Raw genomic sequence first — 24,012 nt, 5'->3', positions numbered from 1 at the left:
AACAGAATCAACTTGGGGAAAATTAACTTAATTTATTGCCAGTCAACCAGAGTAGGGTAATAAGAAATAACACCAAATCTCAGAACACCTTCCCTCCACCCCTCCCTTCTTCCCAGGCACAACTTCACTCCCAGATTCTCTACCTACCCCCACCAGCGGTGCAGGGTGATGAGGAATGGGGGTTGGGGTCAGTTCATCACATGTTGTCTCTGCTGCTTCACCCTCTTCAGGGGCAGGACTCATCACACTTCTCCTGCTCCATCATGGGGTCCCTCCCACAGGAGACAGTCCTCCACAAACTTCTCCAACGTGGGTCCTTCCCACGGGCTGCAGTTCTTCATGAACTGCTGCAGTGTGGGTCCCTTCCATGGGGTGCAGTCCTTCAGGAGCACACTGCTCCAGCACGAGTCCCCCAGGGGGTCACAAGTCCTGCCAGAAAACCTGCTCCAGTGTGGGGTCCTCTCTCCACGGGACCACCGGCCCTGCCAGAAGCCTGCTCCAGTGCGGGCTTCCCACAGTGTCACAGCCTCCTTTGGGCATCCACCTGCTCCAGTGTGGGGTCCTCCCCAGGCTGCAGGTGGAGATCTGCTCCACAGTGGACCTCCCTGGGCTGCAGGGGGACAGCCTGCCTCACCAGGGTTTTCACCACGGGCTGCAGGGGAATCTTCGCTCCGGCGCCTGGAGCATCTCCTCCCCCTCCTTCTTCACCGACCTTGGTGTCCGCAGGCTTGTTTCTTTTACATGTTCTCACTCCTCTCTACTGCTGCAGTTGCTGTGCCCCCTGCAACTTTTTTTCCTTCTTGAGTATGTTATCACAGAGGTGCTACCACTATTGCTGATGGGCTTGGCCTTGGCTGGCTGTGGGTCCATCTGAGAGGCGGCTGGTATTGGCTCTGTTGGACATAGGGGAAGCTTCCAGCAGCTTCTCACAGAAGCCACACCTCTAACCCCCCCCCCCCCCCCGCTACCAAAACCTTGCCACACAAACCCAGTACAGATCTCTTGCAATTATCATTTTACCTTGATTTATTGCATAAATTGTTCTTCTTCTCTTTAAACAAGTATCCACATAGAAATAAAAAAATCCTAAATATGCTAGAGACCATTACATATGGGGCAATAATCAATTGACAACAATTAACACTATTAATACACTTTTAAGAACAATAATTCTGTTGCATTCCAAATTATAAACCTAGTTGGCGTAGATGTATCTCATTAAGTTTCATTTCTCATTCTGGTGATAATAATAATAATGGTCAAGGTAGCTTTGATGCCCTCAGACCACAGTAATCTATGGTTAATGTGTGTTAGTCCCTCTTTGTAAAGAGTTGGAAAAAGGAAACAAACCCACACATCACATTTTAGGCTGTTGCTACTAAATTCAGAGGAAGCAAAACTGAGCCTTGACTGTAGTGAAGGATGCAGAGTGGAGAGGAGAGAAAACTTCCTGGAAATAACTTGTGGTAATAGAGATAATAAAAACATGCCCTTCAAGTAAGCTTGGTTTTTCTGCTCTAGGTCTATTGGTATTACACCCAGCATTGCCAGCTATTTGTGATGTCAAGTATTTCCCCTGAATCTCCTCTTAAATTACACTGGCAGAGAATAGCATGGTTCATATAACCTAGTCACAGTCAATTTCCTTGATTTACTCAGATTTGGGGGTTATGTATCTGAATAAAAGCAAGTGTTGGATAATCAGTATCCAGTAGGCCCTAGTGACTCAACTGAAGATTAAGCGGGTGTGAAACAGGGCAGAGCTCGCTCTGTAGGATTGTAAGGGAAGGTATGTATGCATTTTAAAAGAAGATTACACATTTTCAGCCACTATGGCCAAGAGAATGAAAGACTGTAAGAGGTTTAATCCTTGACCAACTTACCAAATAAACACAGCCACGTGAGGTTAAAAAGCAGCTTACAAGTCACGCTGTCAAACGTACAATTAAAAACAGGGCTACTGAAACTGCATCCGTTGTAGAAAAACTGGGCAAAAAGAACTTATTTCGCTTTTCTGTGTGTTAATAACTTCCCTCAGTTATTGCCGAGACAAAACTAAGACTGTGGAAGGGTCAGATAAGACGCCCAGGTAGCATCGGTGACGGTCCTATGCTTTACCAAGTGCTCCGGCTATCAACTGATCAGAGCACTCGTTTTATCCAACATCTTTCATCTTCCAGTTTACAGCGGAAGATCCATCGAAACAGTTAAAATGGCAACAACCACCAGCACTGTCGACGAGGCACAGCCGACAACCGCGGAAAACGAAGGGTACCTTGGCGGATGCGTACAACGAAACCCTTTATTTTCACGCCCCAAGTTAAAAGGCAGAGCAGCGATGCGGTGAGCACCCCGCATTGTTAAGCCGCGGGTTCCCAGGGACCGACCCTCGGCAGCGCACAGGCGGAGGGTGCTGGTGGGCGCCGTGGCGGTACCACCACAGCCGCCGCCTTCCCCCGCTCGGGTGCCCTGCAGCGCCCAGGGCCGCTCCTGCCGACCCGTCGAGACCCCTTTCCCGGGGAAGCGGCCCCGTGCAGCCCGAGGCGAAGAGGGCCTCCGTGGCGGGGCCGCCCCGCCGGGTGACCCCACAACGCCCAAAACGCGGCCTCCCAGGGCGGGAGCGGGAGCGCGGTGGGGCCTTGCCTCAGCCCCCCGGCGGGCGGCGGGAGGAGCCCCCGCCCCGACATGGCGGCGGGGCGAGGAGCAGCGAGGCCAGGTGAGCGGGCCGGGCTGAGCGGCCGCGTCCCGGCGGTCGCCCACCTCGCCGCCCGCGGGCCGGGCGTGAGTCAGAGCGAGGGGCGGGGAGGCGCGGCCGCCTCAGCGAGCGAGCGAGCGAGCGCGGCTCCGCCGGGCGGAGGCGGGGGCAGCGTGTCCGGCCCAGACCCCTCCTCCCGCCTTCCTCTGCCCGCCCTCCCTGCGCGACTCTCCCGGGGACGCGGGGAGACGCCGCCGGGCCCGGGGCCTGGACCGCGCGGGGCCTGCCCCCTCCCGCCTCCCGCACCGCCGCCCCCTTCGTCGCCCAGCCGCGGGTTAAATGTAGCCCGGCGCCCCGCGGGGGCTGCAGCAAGATGGCGGGTAGGTAGCGCCCCCCTCCCCGGTGAGGCGCCAGCCCTCCTCTTCCCCCCCTCCCCCCCGGCTTCGGAAGCGCTTCCCGCCGCTGCCCGGCCCGGAGCGCGGCGGGCTGCGGGGTGGGGCGGGGGTGGTGGGGCGGCGGGCGGCGGCCCGGCGGGCCGAGCCGGGTCACGCTTGGCGGGGGCTGGCGGGGGCGGCGGGCCGGGCGCGTTGGCAGACGGTGTGTCTCCCGCAGATCTGTCGCTGCTCCAGGAGGACCTGCAGGAGGAGATCGACGGATGTGAGTGGAGCCGGGGGGCGGCGGCGCGGGGCGGCTTTCGGGCGAGGAAGTGGCTTCAGAGGGGAGCGCCCACGGTGCATTGTGGGAGGCGGGGCGGCGGGGGAAGGAGGAGGAGGAGGAGGAAGAGGAGGAGGCGGCCGCCGCCGCCGCCGTGCTCCGCGCTTCCCTGTGTGCATGACCCGCACGCGGGCGTGCGTGGGGCAGGCCGGGCTCCGCCGGGCTTTCCGGCGGGGGAGCGGCGGCGGCGCGCAGCGGGGTGCGTTGGCCGGCGGGAAGCGCGCGCGGGGCGGGGGCTCCGTTAACGGCCGCCGAGGGCGGGAGGGAGGCCGCCCCGCCGGGAGGTGTGGCAGCCCGCGGGCCGCCGAGGGGCGTCGTCCCCTCATGGCCTGGGCGCGGGGGGATGCCTCCGGGGAGGAGAAACCTGCCTGGTCGGAGGCCGCAGCGTGTGGGTTGCTCGTTCCTTTTATGTTTCTTTTGTCGCCCCCCCCCCCCCGCCTCAGGCCCCCTGTTCCTGACCCCGCTGGAGAGGTGTGTGGAAAAGAGTTAATGTCAGGGTGCAAATTGCAGAGTGTGGCTCTGGTGCAAAACTATTAACTGAGCGGTGTGAAGCCTGGCTGGGCAGACCGTAAAATGTTACTCAGGTGAGAAGGCGTCTGTTGGTAATGTCAATGCCGAGGGCGCTTTTTGGAAGCGGAGGAGGCTCAATTTGGGGCAGAAAGTGAAAATGGAGGCGGCGGCTCTTTTCAAGGCGGCTGGTAACGCAAGCGTCTGCCTCTCAGCCTGTCGTGGGCGCATGGACCCTTGTCGTTCTCTGAAGGTATTTTGTCTGCTGCGCAGTCGGTCCGCTCAGTGATCCGGGTGGATTGCAGGAGAAAAACCTTTCGGGTTACAGCTTACGTTTTTAGAGGAGAGTTATTTTAACTTGTCAGAATTTAACTGTTACATTTTCGGTTTTGTCATCTGACATTTAAAAGGCTCTTATTGTGCGTCGCCTTGCAGAAAGAGGGAGCCTTTCTGTAAGGCTTTTTTTAATTTATTTTAGTTTTTCAATTCTGATGGCTTGAAATCGCATTGATAGTGTAGCTGTTTGAAAACTGTGCGATTACAGGACTTTTTCAGAAGAGACACACTTAAAAAAAACAACCCCACCAGAAACCAGCCCAAAACAAAGCACGTTCTTAACTTTCCGCTTAGATGATGATTTTTGTTGACTGTAGGACAGGAGTTGAAGTAAGAACTCCGTGTAATCATTGGAGAGGTGATTCTGAACCTGTGGGTTCCTGGTGGTGGTTTGAATGTTATGGTCTTGTCGTTAAACATGAAAAAGTAATATACATGTGGAGATATGACTCAGTCTAGATGAGAGCATCCTGAAAGCAGGAGCCATAGAAATCTAAAAATGTGAAACCTCATTAAAGCTTACTGAGGTTTTGATGGAAGTAGATAAAAGTGAATAGCTCAATGCTTACGCGTATCATTTTTAAGAGAAAAAAACCAGGAATCCGTACGAATCAATGTGTGCTGTCTGGACATAGTTCAGTCACACGATGTCTTTTACGGTTGTAAATTTAATGTGGTTTTGTTCTTGTGAGGTGGGTTTGAGCTAAAGAAAGACAATACAGACCAGGGAGACTGCACATATTTAGTCAAAATCACTGTTTCTTGTGCAGTGGTATTTCTTTGCAATAACCATGTTTTGTACCCACATACAACAGGTCTTACGCAGTTTATGAAAGTGTTCCCAGTTGATGCGTTATTTGGGATTACATTTTATGGTTGCATGTGTGAAATGGACAATTTTAAAAAAAAAAAGAAAAAGACAAAACCCAGCAATTTTTGCCTGCCTATGCCAAGCCCCCACCCTGTGGTACCTCTCTATTGTAAATATTTCAGATATTTACAGCTCTTTCGAGCAGTAGAGTGAGATGCTGGTTTAGAGTTGTATTCGTGAAGTAGTAGAACACAATTGTGAGAAAACTGGAAGTGCCGGCAGCTTTGGTCTTGCTATTAAATGTGCTAAGCTATAGTTAAGGACAAACAAGGAGAAAGTCGTGCAGGCATACCTGTAGCCCTGGTGGTGTAATTTAGGAGGAGAAATTAGGTAAATGTAAAATAATATGAATTGTAGGAGAAGACTGAGATGGGATGAATTGAAAAGTGAACTATGTAGTTTTCAATAAATCTTCAAGATTTTAACTGATCTGGTATCAAGCAATAGCAAAGCATCTATGAGGTATGCTGGAAAAACCAGGAGTGATTAAGACTAGATGCATGGGTAAAGATCTGGATTGGACATCTGAAGTTGGATCTGTGGTTAGGCATATGGCTTAAAATATTTTACTAGATTAGGCGTCCCTTGTAGCTCATCACTGAGTCTAGGTTTGATTCTGAATCACAAAGTTGGGTTTTGGGGGGGGTTTGGTTTTTTGCTAATGAGAATCTACAGTGTGATTCACCGTTTTCTAATACAGTAAAAGTACAAAAGAAAATGAAAGAATCATCAAAGTGACTAATACATAGTTTTTTATTGGTCATGTTCTAAAGTGGTAAGAGGAAGTCCTGGAGTCGAGCAAACAGCAATGCACAGTTGCTGCTAAAAGTAACGAACCAAGCATCTGTGTATCTTTTTAGATATGCGGAGTTAAGAACAGCTGTTTTATGATAGTCATCTTTAAGGTCTCTGGAATTAAGTGTCTTACTGGCAAGTTGAAGTTTAGTCAACAACTTGTACAACTGTACAATTTGTGCCTCCCCTGATTTATTGTGCTGACTCATTGGATGCTAATTAGCCTGAAATATAAAATAGTAAATTATTATATCTTTGGAGTACTGTTTTAATAGTTGCTTGTAAAAGAAAGTTTACCTTTTTCCAAAGAGAACTTGATAAATGTTTACGTTAAATGAAACATTCTTAGATTTCAACAGAGGGTAGTAAATCTGCTTATGGAGTAGTGGGAGACCTTCAGAATATATGCTGTTCTGGAAGGCATCTGTTTAAAAATTGCCTTTTGTTTATTTGTTTAAGAGGGCAGAGATTAGACAGGAGCTTGTATAAGAAAGGCCTTTAAAGAGTGTTTGATACACCAGCTGGATTGACTTTTAAATAATTAATTTCAGCTTTGGTTTGCACTTCTATTTTGAAGGCTTCATATTATATTCTGTTCTTGGTTGCTTGGTAACAACTCGAAAGCTTGATTTTTATTTTTTTTTTTACAGGTGAATGCATACTTTACACCTGATGGTACATTACACAGATGATTGCTTTATGTAGTTACATAGCTTGGCATGTGGTATTTCAGTACTTTAATTTTAGGTAATATTTTGCTTCTGTAGAGGTAGCTCCTGATGTCAAAGGCTATGAAAATAATTAAAGAAAATCTGGTTCTCCCATATTCAGCCAGTGTTTTTTCCTTGTTTGGTAGTTTGAAGCAAATAAATAAAAATTCAGTTAATACATCCTGGCTGAACGTACAGAAGGTTATAAAAGAAATTCAATTCCTAAATGTAAGTTCTTTTTGGGAAAGGCAACTTTGTTATTGACTCTATCCCTCCAAATAAGTAATATATCATTGCATTTCATTTGTATGAAGGTGAACCTAACAAGAATCCTTGCATGATATCCATTAAGGCAAAAACCCACCCACCCTAAAGGCACTAGGGTGAAAATTCAAAGTGGAAGCCTGCAGAAGACACCTCATCCCATCTGGCCTCTATAAGGTGTCAAAATTAAGGTAGCAGTTCAGTGTCAGCTGGACAGTTGCCTGTAACACTACTTGGACTGTTGGCTTGCTTGATCTTTTGTCTAAAATCTTGCACAGTATAGGAAAAGAAGTCAGTGAAAATTTGGCTTTTTTTCAGATCTTTGTTTTGTGCATACAAAATCAAAATAGAATAACATAACTGTATAAGCTAAGCATGGAATAGAAAAGAAAATAAGCAACAAAAATGGTTGAAAAGCAAACATGGGGATTGTAGAATTATATATTTCTGATGATAAATAAAATGTTCTTTATGACTCTTCGTAGGTGATTTGTGTTCCACACCCCCTTTCCCCCGTATGTTTCTGAAGATTGAACTGATCAGTACAGATAGATGCAATCAAACCTACCATGATGCTGACTTCTTTCAGTCTGTCCGCTGATGTGTGCAGGATGTGTATTCTGAAGAATAGGCCCATCTGTAATTAGAATTCAGATTGTGAAGGAGGATAGCTTTATTTAACTCAGGTTTTTAATGGTGATTTAAATCAGGAGAGAAAATAAATTTTGATCTAATAACTGGTTTTAATGCTGTTTTGCATTTGTGTTTTTTGAAAAAATGTTTATCATTGGTAACTGGCAGCTGCATTTACATAAAACTTTTGGACTTTTGATGGTTGCAAGTGATATATATATATATATGCTTTGGGGGTTATATAGCTTAACATTCAGATTCTGAAGCTTTACCTTTTATCATGTTGAAAAATGGTGAGTGATAGTTGCCTTTTTCTGTACACTTAGTGTTCAGATATTTTAACTAAAAAGGCAGAAAATTATATTAAAATATCTAAGCATAGGTTAGACAGTTCTAGTTTAGAACTGTTAAATGAGTTTTTATATATATACACCTGTGTGTAAACTTGTTTTCCTTAGCATGAGAGTTTAACAGCAAGGTAGATTTAAAATTTAACAACAAGATAGTTTTTACAATTAGAAGATCTAGTGTTACTGGTTGGATTTTACTCAGGGATTAAACAGTTCTCAAGAATAATAATAAAAATACAGTAGCTATAATCTGCTACATCTCTGGTTTTAGTATTGAGTTCTCTTTCACTGATTGGAAAGGGAGGACAGGTCTTCCTAGCCTCTCCTCCCAGCAGGCTTCTCAGCTGTGAGTGAACCAGTTATTTAGCTGAGCTGAAGAAAATACTCTGTGCATTTGCAGGTGTCAAAAGCTGGTTTATGTCTGATGATATGTTCTTGTTCCAGGTGATCAGCAAATCATCTGACATTAGCAGTGAGCTTGTATTGGTTGAATGCTTTTAATTAAATTATTCTATTAGACTTTGTGTAGCACACAAGTCTTTTCCCAAATAGAAGCTAATTTCAATTTAATTTTTTTAAAGTTTTTTTTTCTTTTTTCATAAGACTTAAAGTCAAAAGGGGTTTTGGTTGGGGGGGAGTGTTTTGTTGTTGGTTGGGGTTTTTTTTGGTAAATAAAATCAGTCTGTATTTCCACGTGCTGTCAAATCACAATCACAACCCGATGCTGTGTTGCAGCTCGTATTCCCTTGCAGTGAATTATGCTGGGATAAATGCATTCAGTATGTTAAAATTCACCTTTCTTTTCCAACAGCTGTACATAGCAATATCAGAAGCTTTTGTATTGTGGCTCCTTTGTTCCTTTACCACAGAACAAGAATTAGCAAATTTTGTTATGCTGTTAGTTGTTATGTATAGACTGCAAGTCAGGTCACTTCTTAGACTTAATTCCAGCTTTGAGTATAGCTAAATTTCCAACATAACGTTCAAATGCCATGTCACAGTACTGACCTTTTGGTCCCATCAGAGACTTAGCTCTGGTAAAAGAGATAGTTTGAGTTACTGGGTTGGCATTTCGGTAGTCTGCAGTCTTTAATGTCCGTGTTGCAAAAAAACAATAGCAGAAAGTAATGGCAGACTTTTTGTTTCGGTTCTCTGGTGTGACTGAGATTCTGTTCTGTTGGGAATCTAATAACTGTTTTTTAATGTTAATGAAGCATACTTGTTAAGTCTTTTTTTTCCCCTGGAGATCAAGCTTTAATTCTCCTGACTCTTCAGTTCATTTCTTTGTCTTTTAATGTGGTGATTGACCCTCATAGAAACTGGGAGACTCAGGTGGATGGATGTGTCTCCACGGAATTCTGGTGTTAGCAGTCTCAGGTTAGTAGTGGGTTAGTCTCTTTTTCTTGAGCAACCTCTTAGGATCTGAGAGAGATGATGATGATGTGAGGAAGGGGTTGTGCTTGATTTGATATAGGCTAACGAACCTTTCTCATGCAGCTGCACATATTTTCTCTATTACAGCTAGTGGACGGTTGAAGAAGAGGTAATTTTCTAGGCTTTCAGCTTCCCAAGGCCAGTAGCATCACTTCTGACGTGGAAATGTGCTTTTCGCCAGCCACTTTTTATGTTCCTGTCTCTGGCAGGAATCGTCAATTAAGGTTGTCAGCTCCTCTATTTTTTTTTTTTATTATTTTTTTTTTTTTTTTTGTAAAGTTTGTCTTTGTCCTGATTTATCTCCTAGGCCTTTCAGGTATTCTCCTCCTTCTCCCTTTCTCTCCCACTTGGGGGGGGGGGGGGGGGGAGGGGGAAGCAAAAAGGGGAAAGAGTCAATGAGTCAGGGAAGAGATGGACATTTTCAAAATCTTAAGCTTGAGTGAAACCTTGGTGTTTGTGCAGTTGTTTCTGACTGCTGACCTATTGTGGAGGTGGCAGACCGCAGCATGTTGAAGATAAAAAATGCCTCTCTTTCCTGCGTGTGTCTTTTGCTGCTAAGGCTTTCCCTCTGTGTGGGCAGGAAGTTTTCATTGTAAGAAGAGTAGCTGCAAGAGATGACTTGTAACAGTAGCAGAATGGGATGAAAGGATAGCTTCTTCTTTGAGAGCTGGAGTAACAATTCCATCTTTGGAAGAGCTAGGCAGGAACAGCTGCCCCTGAAGGAACTCTGATCATCAGGGCTTCTCTGTCTGCTTTAGAAGGTATAGCATAAGAAAAATTAATGTAGCTTTTTCTTGGTTTGGGTGGGATGTATAGGTTGAATGAAGTGTCAGAATATGTTTGGGAAGGGTGTTCATTCACAACCGCAGAACAACTGCACTGAGAGTTGAGAGTGCTGGTTTGGTTTTTTGGGGTTTTGGGGGGGGGGGGGGGGTTTAACTATTTTTAAGGGAAAGAAAAATGAAAGGCAAATAGTGCATAAATATGCATTCTGAAATACAATTTGCGTAAAAGCTAAATATATTGGTGTACAAAAGTGACATTCTATATGATCACTAATGCAGACTGTTAGAGCGTTTTTCTCTGATAAACAGGTCTGCCTAGGTATTTTTTTTGTCTTGTTTCCATAGTGCCTGAACAGTTCCCAAATATCTGAATGGAGGAAAGGCCACCTTTTCCTTCCTTTCTAGCCTGCAGGAAGAATAGTTTGATTAGTCTGTAGGGATACTTGCTTGTGGAAGTTTGCTTGTATGTATGTTTTATCAGAGGAAACTCTGTTTTAAATAATATTGAAATCAACACCCATGGCTGCTCGTAGTTTTTCTAAGAGTGAATCTGCTGCATTCTGTGCTGCTCAATCTTCTCCCGTAGACCAGTTTCCTACTTTATACTGAGCACAGAGAGGAAAAGTATGAAGAGTTGCAGAAAGAATTTTGGCCCCTGAATGCTGAGAAAACATGAAGGCTTATCCCACCAAGAGTTTTGAATGCTGTCAAACAACATCTCAAGCATTGTCTGGGGTTTAAGTGGACAGAGGAGAAGTACAGTTGGGAAGCTCAAAGTGATTTGTGTTGCAAAACCATGTTTTATAGATTGTGGTTGTGCTAGTCATGGAACTTCCCTTCTCTGCAACGTTTAGCCCACGTAAGTGTATTTCAGTTACTGCGACTGAACCAGTCAAAGTAACTGCAGAGCAGAGCAACGCTTGTTTCAAATGCAGTGGTTGGGTTAGTAGCTGATGTGTTAACTTCTGGTGTCACATCAGCATCGCAAAGCTAGCACGAGCCTTTGGAGCATTTGAGCTTCAACTGCTTGCTTCATAATGCTCTCCCTTCCAGTTAGTCCAAGGTTAAAGCATATGCCATTTGAACTCAATATTTCTGTGTTTACCAGATACCCAGTTAGGGGCAGAACTTGAACATGGCCCCAGGCACAGTGAATGCATGTGTCCTGTCGTGGTAGGACCAGGGAGAACATCTTGATTGAAGACAGGCGTGGGATTCTCTTTGTAGTGCTACAAAGTTCTCAGTCATGGAGGCAATCAAAAACCCTGCAAGCAGCAGTGCTCTACAGAGAGACGGTGGACACCTTTCTTTGACTGCAAGGAACTTGTAGAGGATAAAAAAGTACCTTAGAGGAACTTTGCACTCACGCTAGCTGACTTGCACTTCATTCCAGCCTCATTCCATGATTCTTAATTGTATGCAGTTGTTTGGAAGGGGTAAAAGATAGGGACTTAAATAGCAGGGGACTTGAGTACCATGGTGATGGGCATGACACGCTCCCAACAGGAAATTGGTGGCCAAAATATAAACTGTTGATTGTTTTAACTTGTAGCTTGGATATCCTTTATATTTCAGTTTCCCCTGGCCCAGCTTTTATTGCAGGTCAAACTGTTAACCAGTAGAAGATGCATTCTGCTGTTGTGCAAATAAATGACAAGTGAGCAATATGAGATAGAACTATGCCTTTGTTTCACCGCAGATCAGGATTTTCAGTGCTGCTTGTGTATGCCTTGAAGAGACAAACTTGTCTTTAGCTGCGCTTCGCCTCCTTGCTTAAAGAATTTTGTATCGCCTCTTGTTTCGTCTGATGCTTGGTGAGAAATACAACTCCTTTGGCATGCTTGATAACTATCTTTTTTTGAAAGCCTTTGCTAAATGAAAATACCCTTTTAGTCTGATATGTTTTAGTCTAGTGGGTCTTTTAAATTTGCTGTGCCGTCCTTGCACAAGTTCTGTGTGTAAACAAATGCTGATTTTGATTTCTGCATCTTTCTTTCATCTGCTAAATGCTACCCCCACCAAGCCTGTACCAAAGCTTTATTTTAAAGGGTTTGCTCTGTCTGTGCTTCAAGCTGTTAGCAAGCTCTGCTATGAAAGTACTACATAGGGGCTAAGGCGGTACGCCTTGCTGTTAGCACAGCAGCTTTGCATTTCCCCCTTCTTATCTTCTTCCTCCCCCACCCACAAACCCAATCCCAACAAATTTGGGAGTGCAGACAGCAGTCTCTGCATTCAGGTGTGGTGACCTCACCACATTCATAAGAGGCTCAAGGCAGATAGTGCTGCATATTTGAAGGGGAAATTTAGGGGAGAGATGGAGAAAAGGAGGTGTGCTTCTTTTGCTAATATGGTGGATGGACTGGAATCTAAGATTATTACTTGCAGATCCCTCTTACACTTTTGTTCACTTTTCTTGTAATTTTGACGAGTAAAATCACACACTGTTCAAAGTTATGTTTTTCTCTGAAAACCCTTGCAACATCAGGGTAAACTTGTGGCATCTCATTTGTGTTTTCAGTCTTAGACTACAGCAGGAAAACGGAGATGATGTATTTTAAGCGTCTCTTGGAAAAAACAGCTCCCACTTTCTGACAGTGGCATCTATGATCACCCGTGAGTGCTACCTGGATCAGGCAGGCAGGGTGGTGTGACTCAGCATGACAAACACATTTTGTAATATTTGTGTAACTGTCATCGCAGTAGCTCTTGGTTAACGTTACTGAAGCAGTGCAGTAAATTTGTGGTAGCAAATGAAACTGAAATAGCACAACTGACACTTTGGTCTGTGATGTCACTGGAGCTGGAATACAGTGCAGTGTGAAAGGGTAAGAGCGAGTTCCTAAGCATGGACAAATACAGATGTTTAGCTTCCATGCTTACGTTGAGTCGGATTTCTCTTTGCAGAATGTCAAGATGCAAAACAATATTTCTTACAGAAAATGAGATGGAAGGGAATGAATTTACAACATTGAAGGGCTGAGAATACTACTTGTGTTCTGCTGAAATCTGAAAGTGAGGTGCATTTATTCTGTCATAGCATAGAGAACAGTGACTTGGAACAAAACTTGCTGTTCTTATTTTGTGATTATGATATCAAAGGTTTGGGCTTGTAGGACTACTATTTTTGCTTTACAATTAAACAGAAAAATTACTTGCTTGAACAGCAGAACAGAACTAAGTCCTTTCTGCATATAAGTGCTGTATTAACCTGAACACCCTTATGGTAATACTTGATGCAGAGCATAGCAAATAGCCTGTACTACAGTTGAATAAAAATTAATCCATTTTACTAGATAGATCCATACCAACTGCCATAGAGACTTCTTAATAGATCTTTGGAACGCTTTGGGAATGCAGAAGATAAAATGAGGGAACTGTCACATTAGTTGGAAATCTTGAATCTTTAAAATTGTTTGTTGCTCAGCTTTGGGAAGTGAAAATTGCTCATTGTTACTGAGTTTCCATGCCAAAATGAGGCAGGATATGGTTCTGTCATGGAGCCCATAGCAGATACAGAAGAACAAAAAGAATACATGTAGACCTTGCTACTGAGCAGTCTATGGCAAAGAGTCATTAATGCATTATTAAATAAAAGAAAATAGTAATTATTTTTCCAAACATTATCTTGTGCACCTGTCTGTAAAAGACACAGCGTGATCAAGATCTTTGTGGAAGATATGCACTTTTACCTTCCCCTACCTTTCCTCTGAAAATGAAACTGGTTCTTGAAAAAAAACCCAGAACAAACCAAAAAAACCCCTCAATCAAACCCACAAACCCAAACCAAACACTGGTTCAAACAGTTGTGTAAACCTGGGATCGCTAAGTGCTTTCCCTTTGTGCTGCAATAGCTTTCTGCAGCTGAGCTTTCTTTGAGCCTTCCCCTCCTCCCCCTGTGGTTTGTTATCCTCTACCTTAGGCATATCCAAGAACACTAGTTCCCCATCTACTTTGTCTAGCAGCTCCTAGCGCACTTTCTTCCTTGCCCCTATCTCCCAGATTCTGGTTATGCCCTTGCTCTTTTCCTGTCCCTTCATTTGATTTCTGGCAAGGATTTCATGTCCCATCAGGAACTGCAGAATTTGGACCCTCATCCAGGGATGGGATTTATTGATGGCCAATTAAACCATGTCCATTGATTCTCTACCTAGAAAATGGAAGAAGTAGTTTGTTGGTAAAGGAGTGCTATTAACTCAGTTTAGGTCTAAAAATATTACTCTTATGGAGAGCTTGGTGTTAAATCTTTTTGACATTTGAAGTATGTTAAGGAAGACATTCAGAAAATGGTTGCTGCTTACGTATTCTGAATGTTGAAGGTAACGTCTGAAAACCAATTTATGTAGTGTAGTATAATTGCATAGAAGGTAAGAGGACAATAACTTTTTTCTTTCCTCTATAGAGTTCACTTTTTAAAAAATCACTGTTGGACTTCCAGGTCTGTCTTTGTCTTCTAACCATCCCTATTTGCCAGTTTTCAAGAGGCTTCTCAGAGAAACTTGGCTAGACTGAAGAATAGTTGTAGTGTCCTGTTGTGTTGTATTTTGAGGAACAAAGCAGGTGACCTGGGATAGTTCTCGCAAATGGGTGAATGCATTTGCAATGCTAGCAAATAAGTGGTTGCATTTGCAGGCTAAGGTGTTTGTTATGGAACTGAGTTTTTGAGCATATCGAGGGCATATGGAAGGCAGAAAAGGTGGTAGTTCAAATCCTAATTCTTCAAGCAGCTCTGCAGAGCAGGGATGGACCCCTTTTCCATTTAATTGTGGTTCCATGTTGATAAAGATGTCTCTTTATATAAAGTTCCCTCTTGCTGCGCTGGTTAATAATTATGTAATAGGTCGGTTGTGTCTATTGTAATTGGTAGTTGGATATAGCAACACACATCGAACTTTTTAACATGCTTAATTTAGTTTTTTTCTTCTTTTTTAAAAAAGTTTTTTGTTCTGTTGGATGATGTTGTATTAACTCTATCTCCGGGCTAATTGCCACTATGATTTTAGTCTATGCATCTTCAAAAAGCTGACTTCAGAATTAGCTAAAAGTCATTTGCCTAATAAAAATATAAGGTATAAAAATACTGTTTGTCAGCTAAAAATATCATGAAGTTTAGATGTTTAGTGAAACTTCATACTTAGGAATTTAGAGAAAATTAATCAAAATCCATTTAGTCCAGTTTATACGTAATCAATCAGTCTGGTATAGAAAAGCCTTTGTGGGGGTTGGGGAAAGCTAGGGAGAACGATGTAGTGCAGTTAGTAAATATGTTGCCAGTGGAGCCTTGCCTAGACCTCTGTATTTCAGACCAACAACAGGCATATCATTTTAGTGTTAAACTACTGTGATTATAAGGAATATTTCTGATGTCTCTGATAGTTGGTGTGGATGACTACAGCTCAGAGTCTGATGTGATTATTATACCTTCAGCCCTGGACTTTGTCTCACAAGATGAGATGTTGACGCCTTTGGGAAGACTGGACAAGTACGCTGCAAGTGAGAACATATTTAACAGGTACGCTTTATAAATGCCCTGTCTGGCTAATGGTATGCAAAGTATTAATCTGATTCAAATCTGACTGAAGTTAATTTGCATGAAGTACAAATAATGAAAAAAAACCCCCAAGCTTTACAAAATTCTTCAGTTTCCATTCCTCCTCTTGTTTGCTGACACTCCTTCTGCTTGCAGAGAGCAAAATATTAATGATAAGAGAAAAACGTTTGCTTACCTTTTAAGCAACTGTAGTTCAGGACTTCTTGAACTTTGTCATTAATTGGACCACATCCCTTTAGGGTTTTTTGTGGATGCTAACATTCCTGTTGACACAGGACTAGAATATAATAGTAAACTGTATCCGTAACTCTGTGGAAAGTGGCTTTAAGCAAGTACTTCATGAAAGGTGAGGAGCAGATAATGAACAGCACTGTAGATTGATGGAGGAACCCAAAAAGTGTTCTGCAGGATCATCCTCATCCTTAGTTTACAGTTTGGGTATTGTTGCTTCCGGTTATTGCAAATGAAAAACTGCTGCAAAAAGCCTTACCTTGCCCAGTTCATACTGTGGTCTACATTTTGCCATTTTCCTTTCTGTAATACCCCTGAGCTAGTTGTTTCATTTAAAAGCACAGGTATTGTACCATACTTCAGACAGACACACACCCTCCCTCCCATCCCCTGCGGACAGACACTTTGCAATGGAATGGAGAAATTCCAAAGCAGCATTTATTTTAATTCGAACTGTAAACAGTTAGAAGATCACAGAAATGTATAAAATATGTTAGGGATGAGGGTTTTTTAATGTAGTTTAGTTTGAGCTCCAAGTAAATCTTTTTATTATTTGCTTTTGTGTTGAAATCTTAACTCAGTAGTATGCAGAAGTATGATAATCCACCCTGTAGGTTAGCCCCTATTCGGTTGGTTGTGGCCCGAGTTCTGTAAGGGGTTAGCCTTGTGCTTAACTTTAGTTATGTGAAGTGTACTTAAAATTCCATAGTCCATTGTGTGAACATACCTCCATTTTGAAGGTTTTCATTCTGATTGAACTGAAGCTAACAATTACAGAATGGTTTCTCTTATTATAACCTGCATAAACCTGTATGAATGTATGAATAAATCAGTTCTGAAATACCCGATTTTAAAATTTTCTGTTTTCCTGAAATCTGAAGTTTGTGGTGTATTTACAGTTTGAGATGAAATCATCAATCTACCAACCGGGAGAGAGTTTTTGTGTGTTTGACTTTTCATGGGGAGGGAGGGAAGAGGAGCCTTTAGGGCTATCGGTGACACTTACGTAATAAAAGCCAGTAGGGAGGAGAACAAATCCCGAAACTCAAGTTGTGACTTGAATTTTCAACAAGAAGAGTGGTCCCAATATTTTACTTGCCTGTTGAAGAAAGAACTGTCTCTCTGAGTCTCTCAGCCTGGATTGCATGGGGTGTGGGGCGTGCATGGGCTTGAAATCTTTTTGATGACTCTGTCCAGCTGTGTGCATCCTGTGCTTGCCTGTGCTTTTCTGCAGGGGAAGGTGGGTGGAGTAGCTATAATTTTCCCTGGGAGTTTTGTGGTTGCTTGTTTGGGTTTTTTTTTTTGCTGTATAAACATGTTGTTTAATCCTAGCTTCCTTTGTAGACCTAGTATGTTATATAGCATAAGAAAATATAGGAAGTAGCATCTTATAGCCATTAGTGATATAACTGTGAATAGCAGCTATATCACCAGAAGTGATAGCGAGTAACTATTGCGGGCAGTTTATGATGACTCGGCATTAGTCAGTCTCAGGAATAATTGGAGAATTGTTGCTGGACAGATGAACTGGAGCATTTCCTAGGGAAAAGATAAGAATAAAGAACTTAAATGTAATTTAATTTATGTCTCTCAGTAGGGTATAATCACATCCAGTTACTTATGTGTAGTTTAACATTTTATATTATGATGGAGTTAATAATGTTTCGATTGTTTCTGTGACCTTGAACCTGCTATTGTGTGAAAGCTTCAAATTATAGATGCCCAAACACTTGAAACATAATCATTGAGCCTGGGTAAATTAGGGTAAGATTCTTTCTTTCCTGTTTCTTTCTTTCTTTCCTGTTTCTTTCTTTCTTTCCTGTTTCTTTCTTTCTTTCCTGTTTCTTTCTTTCTTTCCTGTGTTTCCAGTTTGTTTTTCGTTTCTGGGTTTAATTCTGGAAAATTAAATTAATTAAATTAATTATTCCGGCAATATGGTTTAATTCCTGCTTACTTTGGGGTTGTTTCCTGTTTTACTTAGGGGTTGTTTCCTATCTGCTTCCGGGTTGCTTCCTGTTTACTTCTGGTTGCTGACAGGTTCCTGTTTCTTTCCTGTGTTTCCGGTGTCTCCGGTTTGTTTCCGGTTTCCGGGTTGTTTCCTGTATACTTCCGGGTACTTCCTTGTTGTTTCGTGGTTACTTCCGGGTAATTTCCTGGTTACTTCCCAGTTACCTCCCGGTTGGTTCAGTTTTCGGGGTGTTTCCTGCTCACTTCCGGGTTTTCGGTTTGCTTCCGGCTTACTTCCGCATCACTTCCGGGTTGTTTCTGATTTACTTCCGTGTTAAATAGTTAGTTCCGGGTTACTACCGTGTTTTTCTCTTTACTTCCGGGTTCTATCATTTTGTTTTAGGATGTTTTTCTGACTACTTCCGGGTTGTTTCTGGTTACTTCCGGGTACTTCCGTGTTATTTCCTGTTTACTTCTGGGCTGTTTACTTTCACATTCTTTGCTGTTTAGTTCTTGGGTGTTTTTTTTTTCTTTTCGTGTTTCTGGGTTACAGGTTGTATCATTTTTCTTTGTGGGATGCTTACTGCTTCTTTCCGCGTTACTTCCAGGTTGTTTTGTTTCTCTTCTGTTTAGTTCTTTTTTTCTTTTCATGTTGTTTCCTCTTTACTTTTGGGTTGTTGCCCGTTTAATTCGGGATACTTCCGGGTTGCACCCCCTCTTTTCGGGGTGTTTCCGGGTTACTTCCGGGTTATTTCCGGTTCGCACCCGTTTTCTTTTCACACTTTTGTGTTACTTCCGGGTTGCACCCTTGTGTTTTCTGGCTGCTTTCGTGTTACTTCCGGGTTATTTCCGGGTCGCACATTTCCTGGCTGTTTTTGGGTTACTTCCGGGTTGGACCCTTTTTTCTTTTCAGGGTGTTTTCGTGTTACTTCCGTGTTACTTCCGGCTTGCACCTTTTTTCTTTTAGGGCTCTTTTTGGGTTACTTCCGGGTTGCACCTTTTTTCTTTTTTGGACTGTTTTCACGTTACTTCCGGGTTGCACCCTTTTTTCCTTTTGGGCTGTTTTCGGGTTACTTCTGGGTTACTTCTGGATTGCACCCTTTTATCAGGCTGTTTTCTTCTTTCTTCCTGTTTACTTCCGGGTTGCATTTTTCTTTTCGGGCTGTTTCCATCTTCTGGGTTACTTCCGGTTACTTCCAAGTCACATACTTTTCCTTTTCACGCTACTTCCGGGTTACTTCCGGGTCGTTTCCTGTTTACTTCCGGTTTACTTTGTTTTCTGTTTCTTTTCAGGTTATTTCCGTGTTTTTGGATTCTTTTCGGGTTGTTTCTTGTTGCTGTGTTGTCTTGTGATGTTTCCTTGTTATTTCCGGTTGTTCCCTCTTGTTTCCTCTGTTTTCTTCTTTGTTTCTTGTCATTTCCTTTTTGTTTAATATCGTTTCTTTCTTCTTTCCCCTCTTTTCCTCTTTGTTTCCTCTCATTTCCTTTTTCTTTAGTATTGTTCCTTTCTTGTTTCCGCTCATTTCCTCTTTGTTTCCGCTCGTTTCCTCTCGTTTTCTTTTTTTTTTTTACAAGTGGTAGATATCCAGACTTTACACTCTGAGTAGCTGACGTAATGCCTGTGTTTTGGACCTTACATTCCATAAATTGTGACGAGGGAGGTAGACTCCCTTTGGGGGTGGTCCAGAAGATCGGAGCCCTGACTGCCTCTTTGCTCATGGCAATACCAGGAATAATGCTTCCATCTTTACCATCTAAAACTGTTGTTGCAAACTCATGGTATAAATATTCAGTCCAAAGGTTGTCTTAATTTGTTATTTTCATAGGAATTTTATGAAACTTCTTAATTTCACAGATAATTTTGTCTGCAGTATATGTGGCTTACTAGTGTGTGCCAAACAGCCCTGGTCCCAGGCGGTGCTTAGGGTCTTTCCCTTGCAAGACTAGCCATTTTGGTTTTGAGTCTTGTACTGTGAGTGGGCTGGTTCTTGACAGCAAAGACTGAGCAAGCTAGGCATTTTTTTTCTCTCTCTCTTTCTCTCTCTCTTTCTTTTTAAATCCCTGTGACCTTTTTCTTGCATGTGTTTTCTTCACTGGTTTGCTGTCACCCAAGTCCTGGATTCCTTCTTCCATGCTGTGCTCCTGTCTTTATTGCTGCATTCCCAGCGAAGGGGTGGGAGCAGAAGATGCTGTGTTCTTTGTGGTGGGTAAGCAGAGGCCTGTCATACTGGAGAGCTCCCATAGGTACACATCTTCTGGTTTCTATAGCAAATGGGACAAGCATCCTAGAGACATCACAAGATGAAGTGGGGATGAGTTAGCAAAAGTGTAGTTTGGGAATGAGACTGTAGTGTATGATGTTAGGTGTGTGTCAATAAGGTTAAGTTGTTCAGATGACCTTAACTCTGGCTGTACCTAGCCTCTCACTGCTTGACTGTGCAACTTCAGCATCCTTTACTTAATATGGGGGGGGGGGGGTGTGAGAATATTTTCTAAACTTAAAAAAAAAGAAAATTAATACCTGTTGCGTGGAATCATGTTGGCCAAGGTCATTGGCACAGGGTTTTTGAAGGTTCTTAAGATGACACTGAATTTTTATCATTTGATTCTGCAGAATAACTGATGATGGTCATAAGGCGATGTCCTTCATGGTACGATCAGCAGAGGTTGACTATTTCCATTTTGCTAGTTGGTTTCAGAGCCAGTCCCTGACAGCTGAGGCAAGTGTGAAGATTTTGTACTGGAGTTCAACCAGCAGTGATTCTTTCTGAGTCGGAGTACAGTTTTTTCCTTCCTGTGCCCCCCTTCCTACCCCCCCCCCTCCCCCCGCTTTGCTTGTACCCCTATCCTTTCCCTCTGTATGTATTTACCCTCTTATTTCCTGTTTTTGTTTTCATTTTTCTTCCTTTCTGGATTCTACATACCTCTACTTCATGTGTCTCGCCTCACCCTTCTGTGTTGTGCGAGGTGCTTCTTCCCTCACCTGCTTGTATCCTTATACCAGAAATATTGAGAACAGAATAACTCAATTTTTATCTAAGGGGTTCCTCAGCATACCACAACAAGGGGAAGAATCACTTGAAAGGAGAGGCATTGCCAGGTTGTGCAGCCCAGAGTACAGTATGTTCAGTGCATACCCCAATCTTCCAGATGTCTTGGCTGCCGAGCACTAGTGGGTTGCTGTTTACATACACAGAATGAACTGTGGTGGCTTTGTTGGGGGTGGGGTGGGGGTGGGGGTGTTAGGTTTGTAACTTGTCTGTGTTTTCTGTGTTTCTGTAGTGCACCTCCCTATCATCAGGGCATTTTGCGTTTCAAACTTCAAATCCTTTCTCCAAGGCATGGAGACTGATGAGGTCTCTAGCAAATACAATTTTTTTAAGTGACCATCAGCTGCCATAGAACATATTTTTTTTTTCTGTAATCTCGTTCTCAGAAACAGGTGAACTGCTTTATCTGACTCTCACTCTCAAAAATCTTTACCTTGAGGCTTTCTTTCCAGAACTAGCTTGTTGCCAAAGTGAGAAATCTGAGTAATAGATTGAAAGTTGAGCAGTCAGCAACCAAGATAAAGACAGCCTGTCTTCTCACAGACAAACTCTACTGGCTAGCAGAGCTATGCAAAAGTTAAGCAGTGGTATGTAATCCCTGTTAATAGGACCTTTCCAATCCACTGGCCAGGCATCCTGAGGGTCTCAAACTGGGAGATGGAAACCTATACATTCTTCTGAAGTATGCCATCTTTTAAGATTATCACAGAGTCTTTATTCACGTCACCTTTCTCCAGCTTCCTGAGGCTGCTGCTGTCTTCACTTACTTCAGAGGTTGCTTTTCTTTCTCCAGATGTTTTTATTTCTTCATTTTTCTTTCCAGGGACACTTTTTTCAACTTTATTTATCTCCTTATGTTCTGCATAGAAAGTGCTAAATCATGTAATCTCAGCTTTGCTTAATATTATTTGGGGGAAGAGAGAAAACCTGACTTGCAGGTTACTGGGGCTAACTGTGGATTATGCCAGTTACAGGCTGCTTTGCCAAATGGAGACCTAATAGGGATAAACCAGCACAAATGTGGGGTCAATTGATCCCATTCGCTTATAAAAACTATGTTTGTAAGTTAGGCTACTAGCACTGCCTGCAGTAAAAGTCTAAAATATGTTGTGTGAGGAGGAAGTGGAAAAGAAACTCCTCTTATTTTTTTGTTTTAATTACTTCCATCTCTGTACCCATTAATGCAGCCCATAGCTTTTACCTCTGAGAAGAGGTAAAGAAGTGAGGCTTAAGGAAGGCAGATTCTTCAGAAAAAAGAAAGGAGTGTGCCACTTAGAAATATCAGTGTCCTCTAGTGAAACATCAGGAGAAACAGAAAACAACAATAAAGCATGTTGAAGGGACAGAAATTCCTGAGGACCGGGAAATTTAATAAGGCTAGGTGAAATGTCATTTTGAATTTAAAGGTTGTGCCAGTTATTTTAGGGTGTGGGTACAGTAGCCAAGAGTAAATAATTCCTTTCTGAAAAATACTTCTCACCTGAAGCAAAAGTCAAAGGACGAAAGGGTTAATTAGAAGGTGGTTTACGATCCAGTGAACATGGACTTTATCTTACCAATGCAATATGTGAGTTCTGTGTTATGTACAAAACTGACCTTTACATTACAATTTTTACTGCAGGTCGTTGTGAAAGCTAGTTAGCCAGCAGATTTCCTTCCAGTGTTCCTCCCCAAACCTTGCTTCCCAAGAGCTCTGAGGCATTTTTCTGTCATGTGTGAGAGGGGAGCCTTATCCTTTGGTTGTACTTACAATGCTTTTCTGGAAAATATTGCCTGTCCTATGGCTGTAGGAAAGATCTTTGTGGGAGGTGGGAGGAGCAGCAGCCATCTGAGTCACAGGAGGGTGTCAGCACAGATCTTGGACTGTGTCACTGTGTAATGGCATTATGAGGGGATGTGCCCTGGCACCTGAGCCTGGGGTGGTGAAGACAGCTCATTAGGATGCTGTCTCAAGTTTTGATATTTTCAAGGCAGCCACCTAGAGCTGTGCACACATACGCACCTACTCGCATATGCACTCTTTTTCTCTTCTTTCTATACTTGGCACTCTGCCATTCTGGAGCCTTCTGTAGTGACTGTGCTTGGCTCTTGTTTTGGCTAGGACCTTAAGATGATTACGGACTTCAGGTCACTCACCTTTCAGTGAATGACAGTATTGGAGACACCCTTGGTGACAGGACCTATGGATAAGCACTTGAAGAAAGAAGGCACTTGCCAGTCAATGAAATCCTTGGGAGTTTGGCCTCTCCTGTCCTTCATCCCCACATTTTGGGATTGTAGCATTGACAAGAAGCTGAGGAGATGCATGTTTGTGTCATATCTCCTCTAGGGCAGGCAGAGGAAATCAGGATATGTGTGGTCTCCACCCCATTAAGCCCCTAAGTGAGGGTGGTCTAGGCGTGCAGGCTGACAGTGTGGCATGGGTGGGGAATAGGTCTTGGAAAATTCCCAGTTACTGCTGTAGATGCCTTCACTCTTGTTACTAGAAGTAGTCTTTGAAGCTCTGTGTGGATTTTTCAGTAAACACGTATTCAGTGTTGAAGCAGTATGTGTTACATAGTCAGGGTAAGCTTTCTTGACTTTTAAGCAAAAATGAGAGGAGTGTATGTTTTTCATGAAGTTCTCCTTCATGAAAGAAGTCTTCATGAAAAACGTCTCCTTGGTGTGCAGCAGAATATAGTTCTTTTTAATGTTCTTGTTTGATTTCTCTAAATGAGAATGAACTGGAAATCAGACAGGCATTTCTTGCCCTAACAAGTGCTCTGAAATGACCACCTATTTTTGCTTGATTTTGGGGTGATTTATTTAACTGTTAAGTTTTGGAGGAATTTGCTAACTTTGATGTTGTTTATTCTCATGGGCCTTAAAGTACAGAAGGTTATTGTCAGTGAAGTAACACTTGAAGAGTGAAGTCATAGCAAGCTTTTTACAATTACCAATTTTAATATATTTATATATAAATTATATATATTCAAACTATATTTTCTAACATAATGTGTCTTATAGTGGAAGTATTAGTATAATGTTGGTTTTGTTTTTAAGTTTCTAACTTGCTGTGATTTTTCCTGTTGAGGTGAATTGCAGTAATACAGCAAGAATATCTTTTGGTTATTCTGTCAGAAATTTGATGCAGTTACGGAGC

The 24,012-nt window shown here is 42.9% G+C and overlaps 1 protein-coding gene and 1 long non-coding RNA gene across 11 annotated transcripts in view; one reads left to right on the top strand and one right to left on the bottom strand.

Annotated features, from left to right (window-relative positions):
- Window positions 1–2,248: 2,248 nt before the first annotated feature.
- Window positions 2,249–24,012, top strand: part of LOC126051242 (serine/threonine-protein phosphatase 4 regulatory subunit 1-like) — a 34,806-nt gene continuing 13,042 nt past the window's right edge. For 4 of the 10 annotated variants that reach the window (XM_049830266.1, XM_049830267.1, XM_049830268.1 and 1 more), the window contains exons 1-2: window positions 2,266–3,075; window positions 3,308–3,352. In XM_049830266.1, the coding sequence (XP_049686223.1) occupies window positions 3,069–3,075; window positions 3,308–3,352 (52 nt within the window). In that variant the 5' untranslated portion in view covers window positions 2,266–3,068. Of the gene's footprint in view, window positions 3,076–3,307; window positions 3,353–3,397; window positions 3,609–15,467; window positions 15,604–24,012 lie in introns of those variants that run through there. The other 6 variants (XR_007509755.1, XR_007509752.1, XR_007509754.1 and 3 more) reach the window with 6 other exon arrangements.
- LOC126051249 (uncharacterized) lies at window positions 16,912–20,619 on the bottom strand. Its single transcript, XR_007509761.1, has 3 exons — window positions 20,342–20,619; window positions 17,828–20,105; window positions 16,912–17,412 (listed from the first exon to the last, which is right to left on the bottom strand). It is a non-coding gene; the product is annotated as an uncharacterized LOC126051249 (long non-coding RNA).

Source organism: Accipiter gentilis, chromosome 27, assembly GCF_929443795.1.
Source record: "Accipiter gentilis chromosome 27, bAccGen1.1, whole genome shotgun sequence".
Lineage (NCBI taxonomy): Eukaryota > Metazoa > Chordata > Aves > Accipitriformes > Accipitridae > Astur > Astur gentilis.
Note: the sequence above shows the minus strand (reverse complement) of the source record. Positions and strands in the feature narration are given on the sequence as shown.